This window comes from Bemisia tabaci, chromosome 2, assembly GCF_918797505.1.
Source record: "Bemisia tabaci chromosome 2, PGI_BMITA_v3".
NCBI classification, from domain to species: Eukaryota; Metazoa; Arthropoda; class Insecta; order Hemiptera; family Aleyrodidae; genus Bemisia; species Bemisia tabaci.
Window position 1 is genome coordinate 43974878 of NC_092794.1, and position 9013 is coordinate 43983890.

At 37.2% G+C, this 9013-nt stretch overlaps 1 protein-coding gene across 1 annotated transcript; it reads right to left on the reverse strand.

Moving 5' to 3' along the window:
• Nucleotides 1-2025: 2025 nt before the first annotated feature.
• Nucleotides 2026-7841, reverse strand: LOC109042384 (uncharacterized). The gene is made up of 5 exons (XM_019059085.2): nucleotides 7289-7841; nucleotides 6531-6653; nucleotides 6104-6250; nucleotides 5238-5513; nucleotides 2026-4482 (listed from the first exon to the last, which is right to left on the reverse strand). Exons 1-5 carry the CDS (start codon nucleotides 7439-7441, stop codon nucleotides 2026-2028), a joined length of 3156 nt encoding a protein of 1051 aa, XP_018914630.2. The 5' UTR covers nucleotides 7442-7841.
• Nucleotides 7842-9013: the final 1172 nt, after the last annotated feature.

Below are 9013 nucleotides of genomic sequence, written 5' to 3' on the forward strand. Positions count from 1 at the left end.
GGATTTGAGGTAAGTAACATGAGCCTCACAATAAAGCAGAGGAACTTTCGCAACTGAAATGAAGGTACTTAAACACTATTTCCAACAAACTGAATAGTTTTGGATGTGAGGTAAGTAGCATGAGACTCACAATGAAGCAGAGGAACTTTCGCAACTGAAATGTGGGAACTTTAACACCATTTTACCAACCTCAGCCTTAATAACAATAAAACAGAACTTTTAAACGACTCAAGACTAACAATCGAGCAGAGGTACTTTGACATATGAAACATATCTACTTAAAAACTATTTCATAACGGCGAAAAAAACCCATCAGTCTTAATAACAGTGAAAGAGGACTTTCAAACATCTCAAGACTAACAATAGAGCGGAGGTGTTTTGAAAAAAAAATAATTATTTAAAAACTATTTTAACGTATTTACATGACAGCGCACCAATAAAAGGTAGGAATCACTCTTGATTACAGTGAAAGAGGACTTTTAAACGTCTCAAGACTAATAAAACAACAGAGGTACTTCGACATATGAAACAAACTTAGAAGCTATTTTAACGTATTTACATGACAGCGCACCAATGAAAGGAAGGAATCACTCTTGATCACAGTAAAAGAGGACTTTTAAACGATTCAAGACTAATAAAACAACAGAGGTACTTTGACAAATGAAACAAACTTAGAAATTATTTTAACGTATTTACATGACAGCGCACCAATGAAAGGAAGGAATCACTCTTGATCACAGTAAAAGAGGACTTTTAAACGATTCAAGACTAATAAAACAACAGAGGTACTTTGACAAATGAAACAAACTTAGAAACTATTTTAACGTATTTACATGACAGCGCACCAATGGAAGGAAGGAATCACTCTTGATCACAGTAAAAGAGGACTTTTAAACGATTCAAGACTAATGAAACAACAGAGGTACTTTGACAAATTAAACATACTTAAAAACTATTTCAACGTAATTACATGACAGCGCACCGAAAGGAAAAAAAAAAATCAGTCTTACTAACAGTAAAAGAGAACTTTTAAACGACTCAAGACTAACAATTGAGCGGAGGTACTTTGACAAATGAAATTTAGGTAAATAATTAAAAATTATTTCAACGTATTTACATGACAGCGCACCAAAAAAAAAGGCAGTCTTATTAACAGTAAAAGAGGACTTTTAAATGACTAAAGACTAACAATTGGGCGGAGGTACTTTGACAAATGAAACGTAGGTAATTATTTCAACGTATTTACATGACAGCGCACCAAAAAAAGAAAGAATCAGTCTTAATAACAGTAAAAGGGGACTTTTAAATGACTTAAGATTAATAGTGGCGCAGAGGTACTTTGACATATGAAACATACTGAAGAACTATTTCAACGTATTTACATGACAATAAAAACAAAGGAGAAGTCATCAGTCTTAATAATCAGTAATGCAGGAATTTTAAACAACTCAAGACTAGTAATAGATCAGACTTTGACAAATAATTAGTATATAAAAAATATTTCAACTTATTTACAAAGCAGTGCACCCAAAAAAGGAGGAATAAGTCTTAATCAAAGTAAAATAGGACTTTTACACGATTTAAGACTAATAATACTGGAGTGCTTGAAAACTATTTTACTACATTTACATGGCAAAGCACCGAAAAAACAGAAAAAAAACGATCCGTCTTCATTTGCCGAGATTTTTGATTGTGGTTGTAAAAAAATTTATATAGGAAGAATGAGAGTTTTGACTCAAGTTTATAAGATCTAGGTTTAACTCTGAGAGAGAACTTTCAAACAATCAAGGTAGATTAAATTCCTTGTGTCAAGAATAATTGTGAAATATTATTGAACAATGCACCAAAAATACCTATCTCGATTCGATGAAGAATTTTTATGAACATGTGCAAGACTGGTAATTTATGAACTGGGACAAGGTTAGCAATAGCTGTGGTAACAAATGAACTTAGATTGTAGCATCAAGAAAATGCTAGTGGCAAAAAGTCATGAGATTCAAAGTGCCTGATATGAGGACAGCAACATTAGTCTTTCGGGAGAATATAGTTATTATTCAGTATTTTACACATTTTCAGGGTTTGAGAGGCAGTAGCACGACTGCGTCCCCCTTTACGTTTCTTCCTTACTTCTGTATTTATTTTACGGTTGGTTATTCGTAGCAGGAAGTTAAACCTAGATCTTATAAACTTGTGACAAAACTCTCTGAAGAAACGACAATCGCACAACGGCTCTCCGCAACTGCTTATGCACTCCTGAATAATGTGGTCCATGATGTTCAATGAAAATTTTGTTAGGGTTTTCATTTCCCTGCGGCAAATTATTTCTAGTTTTTGGCCGACGACAAAAAGAGGCATTGGAGTATAATGAAGGCCACCCTTGTCACGACAAGCTGTGTAAATGCTTTCATGCAGAGGCAGGTCTCCCCTGAAGTATGGACAGTTGCTGCAGGCAAACTTCTTCAAGCGTGAAATCATGTGTCCAACAGCATCAGATAGAGCCTGTTCCTCCAAGGGCTCCAAAGTTTCTGATGGTGGGTGAACAGGAAAATTCAACTCTTTTGACAGCTCCTTGTAAATTACTTCTTCTTCATTTGTGGTTTCCTTGTTACTGTCACTGGCAATATTCACTGTTCCTTGAAACTGCAGTTGTTTCTTGCTCTTCTTTTCTTCATCTCCAGATTTTACTTCTCCCGGAACTTTAGCTCGCTTAGCTTTCAATTCATCATCTAATAATGATCGTCTCTTCAGGGCCTGTTTATTTCGTTTAATAGGTGACTTTAAAATGTCCAGATGGTGTTTGTCTCCATCATTTGCATAATTTGACTTTTTAACATCTTTTGTGAATTGCGAAAAGCACAAAAGTCTAACTGCCCTGAGAGCTTGTAAGGCAGATGGACATATAGAACCTTTACACCGAATAACAGAGAAAATATTCTCAACTCCATCTTGCAAGGTCCTTGAGCCTAAGAAGCAATCTATTTGTCTTGTAAAGAGTAATTTCTCGCTTAAAGAGAGGAAACTGAAGTTGGTTAAAATTATGCCAGCTTGAAACGGTTTCCATTTATTATCGGAAGTTCTCAGGCCTCGAAAAATGTCACTGACATGGCTGATTATTCGCTTCTTATGGGGAAAGTTCTTCCTGTTGATGGAATCTTGGAACCTCCTTGATGACATGATGCCATACCATTCACTGATTTTTTTAATGAACCAGATGGTTGTCCTTGCCTCTTCAGAGATGAGGTTGCGGATGACAGCGGTTTCTAGGGCAGCAGCTACTTCAAGCGAGAAAATTGAGGTGGCTAAGCCTACCCTCATTTTTTCATAATGTGAAGGCGATAATAAGTCGGTTGTCAGGTAAGGGGCTAATTGAAACACTGACTCTTCCTCACTCCGGACATCAATAAATTCATAAAGCCACTTGTGGGAGACAGGGGCATTTGGTAAATTGAATTTCCTCAGTAACTCAGGAGGTAGGTTAAAATCATGTTTCAAGAAGCCTGTTTTTAAATTCTTCAACAAGTGTGCAGCATCCGCAAAAAAATAGAACTCATCATTAGGCCTTGTTGGGTGCGGGATAGAAAATTTCTCTGAGACATACTTTCCATTTTTTTGGTTTTCCGGTTTTCTGGTTTGGTTTTCTTGGTTATTTGACTGCTGTTGTTGTTCAGATCCTTTGCTGCTTGTCTCCTGGTTAGCTTTGTCTCTTTTCTTTTTTTTCCCGATTTTCTTCTCCTTCCTCCTGCCTGCAGTTATTATTCCCGCCTCTTTCCAAACAGCACGATTTGAAGAGCCCATATCATTAACTTGACCATGCGCATAGTAGTCTGCTCCCTCGATGGATTTAATTCCTTCCAAGACAAAATTCCAAACCTCAGAGGGGGGCGGAGCAGCTGCAGTTGTAAGATGCCAGCCAATAACTTGCTTCCACTTCGTTGTGATCCCACGCGCTACAAGAAGCAACAATTTGCAGGCAACTTTACTTTTGTCTCCAAGGGTTGCGTAGCCTATATTTTCCTTCTGCCCTTGGTCGTAATCTATCCTCTCTGTTATTTCCATTTCATCTATGGAAAGAAAGCATTGCCTTTCAGATTTCTTCATTGTAGCTGCTTTTTGCTTTAGCAAAAAAATTATTTTGCTTGAGATTCCACATTTTAAAGGGAGCTTTTGAACCCGCTCACACAGAGTTGAGTAGGCCATTAATGGATAACCTTGGCTCCTTAAAAATTCATAGCCAGTCTTACCACATGCAAAACGGACCTGCAAGCATTTTTTCACCGTCTCCTTTGACCACTTTGAGACCTTTTTCCCTGCTAACCGTTGAATTTCATCCTGATTAAAGTTGCTGGTTGTCGCCTTTAATCTAGTTATTTCTGTCTTCAGCCGGTAATTTTCTCTGGTGACCGTACTTTTTTCCCTCTCAAGTTGCTCAATTCTTTCACTCAGTTGGTCTACGGTAAGCCCATTTAAATGATCCGCCGATGCCTGTCAAGAAACCAAAAACACACTAAGTATTATTCTGGAGCAACAACATAATGTTAAAATTTACTGACTTAAGATGACTTGAAATTTTCGCCATATTACATCACTTACGATAAGCTTCTCGGACGTTCCAATACACTTGGTCACTATAGAACAAAAGAGAGACATGACATTCAAAGATGCAAGGTCCTAATTTTCTCATCAATCGAGCTTGTCAGATTAAATTTTTCCTAGTTTCGCTAAGTTCTTCGACCCAAATGACAGGGATTTACTCTGAAACACCCCCCCCCCCCCCCCCCACAGGTGAAATCTTGTTAAAGTAAGTGGAACTTTCAGCTCCATGTAGGGGTAACTTGAATGGCAAATTTGAAAGAGAACACATATCCATCTGGCATTGCTCAAATTGTGCACTTTTCTGTCTGTTTCTCTACCTTATTCTTTTTTACCCTCTTTTTCTGCCTAGAGTTTACTTCTTTTGTTTATGGTAATGTCGGTGAAATTTGTGAAAAATTAAAAGAATTTTCAGTGGTGTAAAGGATTCGACAAATTGCACAATCTTTGTGGTAAGAGACATGGACAAGACCGTAGTCAAGTTTTCGGTCAAGATGGACATGTGTGTTTTTTCAAATTAGCCATTCAATTTTCATAAAATTTCAAAAATGAGCTTTGCATTTTGGTACATCAGACGTTCATTAATTTTACTGCAATAAAGAAACTATTAGGTATTGTAGGATTTTACCAAATAAGGAAATACTTACACAGACATTCATGTGTTCAGGACCAACAGAAACACGAATTGCCCCGTCAGGACTGGAGGTTTCTTCAGTAGCATTATCAACAATTATCTGTTCAGTTCCATTATCAACAATTATCTCTTCAGCACCATCATCAACAATTATCTCTTCAGCACCATTATCAACAATCATCTCTTCAGTTTCATCATCAAAAATCGTATCTTCAGTACCATAATTAAAAATCACCTCTTCATTTACATCATCCAAAACCATACCTGCTTCGGCTTCAAAACATTCTTCCTGCAACAAAGAGGGAAAAATGATTGACAGATATAGTTTCGTCACACATACGGCTCTATGTACCCACAATATATATTTACTAGGGGGCTCTGCTCCTCGCTGCTATGCGGCCCAACCTCCGAGGGTGCTTCGCGCTGGACACTCATGGGTGAAAAGCATAAACTGAAGAACAGCGGGCTCAGCTACAGTCAATATCTGTTGATAGCAACAAGAATCATGAAAATAGACAAACTAAAGGCCCAGTAGATACAAGAACGAACTGGGACAAGAAATAAAGATTTGAGGGGTCAGACAGCTAATAGTAATGATAATTGATGCAACAACTCCTCTTTGAGTCTGCACGGCTACTCATGTTACGTAGCATAAATTTCGACAACCACAAGAATACTGATGAGGCAGATAAATTTAACTTGTACATACACTGGTAGTGCAGTTCTATCAATATTCAATCATTGTTTGGCACAGGCTTACTTAATCAGTTACGGGGCATCGTCATGTGAAGAAATTTTTTCTCACACGGACCACCACCATTTCTTGACTTGGGCTCATTTGACTCGTTTACTTTAAAATTATTATGATGGTAGACTTACGATGGAATTAATATCAAGAACTAGCGCTTGTTGTTCGCCACCACTCTCTTGTACTTCTTCATTGATTGCCGTCAATATAGAACATAGCTCTGCTTCACCGATTTCCTCATGCTGCACTTCCCTTGTCTCTTTGACTAGATACTTATCCTGCAAAGCAATAGAAGAAACATAACAATTTTCATTTTTCATGAATTTCTGATACAGAACCCCTGACGTTGTCTACTAGAGAGATATGAGGTTCTTTTCTTTACAGCTAGTAGCAACAGCTCACTCAATCACTTTAACTTATCGCAAATTTACCTATTCCTTCAACATAAAATTGGACCTGGATCATTAATAAGTAATAAGTTAGACGGGGGGAAAATCATGGAAAAATGCTTATCTGTGAAGAAATGGTCAATTAAACCATGAGATTAAAAATACTCACCAAGGTTGGCTCATCCAAAGATTCACATTGATTTATCGTGTGAGTGGGGAACACAAGAGGAACAGCATCTGGCCGCAACCGACTTTCATTGATATCATCATACTGGCTTTTAGGGAAGTGGCACTGTGAAAGAGTAAGAAAGGAAAAATGTCACTCATAGAAATAAACAAAGCAAACATTTACCCCAAATGCAGGGACAGTCTAAGAACATCTTGCGACAGCTAAATGCCCCCAGGAGAGATATACAATGTATAGCGAACAGGGAGAGCGTCAATAGACAGCCAAATTTTTTGTACATGGAGAGGAGCAAATTAGATATTCTAATCTTAACTTCTTTCAGACAAATTGAATTCAAAAATGGAAGGACTTTACTAGACATTCATTGAAATGAAGAGTTCCTGACTGGAAATGAGAAGTAACCATGTAAGAAATCTTTTCTTTATAATGTAGCAAAGGATTGGCCAAAAGCTGGCAACACTAGAGATTCTTGTTCGCATTGCGTAAATATAACATTACATGAAGTGATCGGCTGTGCATGAAGTACAGCAACAAATTCATAGACTCTCCTCAATGGAAAGCACATTTGATAAACTTACAATAGTATGCATCAGACGCAAAATTACAATCATGTACTGATAATCTGATTCCGAATCAAGTTCACGAATGCTTGTGATGGCTCAGAGATAAAACCAGTTGCAGTTCGATTGTCTGGATTAAACAGAGGCAGAGTATGAAAAGGAAATATTAAGCATACTTACGGCACAAATGCGATGGAAACTTTTCCGCGTGAAATTTTTCCTCCGAAGCATTTGTTCCCACACTTTCGCTCTCACCTCATTTACAGGAAATCTTTTTAATTTGCAATTCTTGGCATTATGCGAGCATTGCACTGCGCAGCACGTAGCAGGCATGGTACTTATAGATTAAAAAAATAATTCAGAAACAGTTATTACATGACTAGATAAAATTTAAACGAACACTTCAACAAAACTTCAACACATGGCACATGAATATGATAACAAGGAAACATAACCTCAAACCTTCAGTCGTATGACAAGATGGCGTCGCATTGGGTTACCTGCCATAAGAAGTGAGGATCTGGAGTACCCACTCTAGGAGCGAGAAGCAAAGCAATAAGCACTGGAGTTCGAGGTTACCCTAGAAATTTGAAGTGAGCTGATTAAGTCAAGTGAGTGAAGTGATAAATTGAATGAACCTTGAAAACAATTCATTGAGCCTGTAACTAGGGTCTCTTCTTCACATTTGTGAGTGGGTGAGCACTTACGAAAAAAAGGTGCCGACTGTGGAGTGAGCATTATTCAAGAGTGTCGTTGAAAGGGGGGGGGGGGGGGCTCGATTAATGCTGCTGAATTTTACAGGGTCTTTCGAGGTATTATTAATTCGTCCCTCCTTTCAATATATATTTGAGTTAATAATTTGCAGTATATCATCGCTTTTCGGCTATAAATTCTTCACGGACGAAAAGAAAATGTACCAAGGCAAAGGTATTCATGGCCGTTTCTTGGACAGCTACTTCCCTTAAAATGTCCTATTTGGCTCACATGGTGATTAAAGGAGGTTCAATGAGCTCCGTAACATATCAACATTAAAAAGAAAATCTGAACAATCTTGAACAAAATTCAACAGGAGATATAACTTTAAAAATAGATCTTTCCAAGAGATTACAAGGATTTGCCGCTACAAAAAATTAAAAAAACGAAGAAAAATGTTTGCTGGTTTTGTAAATTATATAGGTAGGTTCGTGCCTACCTTAAAGTTTGTCAAAATCATAGAATTTTTTCCTCCGGATTTTTTGCAATGGCAAGTCATTATACTTCCTTGCAGGGGCCTATTTCCCAAGTTACACTCTTGAATTTTACTTGAAATTTATTATGATTGTCCTTTCTATGATGGTATGTTACCTACGGTCCTCAAGACCTTCCTTAATCAACTTGTGAACTATATAAGGCATCCTAAAGAAATAAGGATCTCGTTTAAGGATAAAATACTAATGGTACGATCCACAGACTTGCTGCTTCAGCATGTTTCATGGATGGTAATTTTGCCTCATTATTTCAGCCTGTCGGTGTCCTTGGTTCATTCTCACAGCGCTGAGCGACACTTGATACAGTTTAACAGGCAGGAACCAATTTTTTTTTTTTTTTTTGTTTTTTTTTTGAATACAAAGAGCCCACTCTTTATTTGCTTGAAAAGATTCCATAAACATCTCTACGTAGTTAAATCCCTTCCATAGATTGAATCTGACTAATACCTGTGAACCTATTTCCTCTCTCTGCATTGATTTGGTTCTTTTTGCACTCAGAAGAGGGGTACTAAGATATTATAAATTTTTAAAAAATAATGATTTCTCCGGAAAATTTGACTGTCTTGGTCCAATATACCTAAACTAACAAAGCATCTGCAGTTTCTTAAATTTAAAAATTTGAGACGCAAATTTTCTTTTTTATAAAAAAATAAACGGG

Excerpts from the sequence above, each read along its gene's own strand:
- LOC109042384 (XM_019059085.2), bottom strand. The coding sequence starts at position 7,441 with ATGCCTGCTACGTGCTGCGCAGTGCAATGCTCGCATAATGCCAAGAAT. Across the intron at positions 5,514-6,103 it reads TTCTTGATATTAATTCCATC|GAAGAATGTTTTGAAGCCGA; the intron begins GTAAGTCTACCA and ends TCTTTGTTGCAG. Across the intron at positions 4,483-5,237 it reads CTGAACACATGAATGTCTGT|GCATCGGCGGATCATTTAAA; the intron begins GTAAGTATTTCC and ends GTTTCTTGACAG.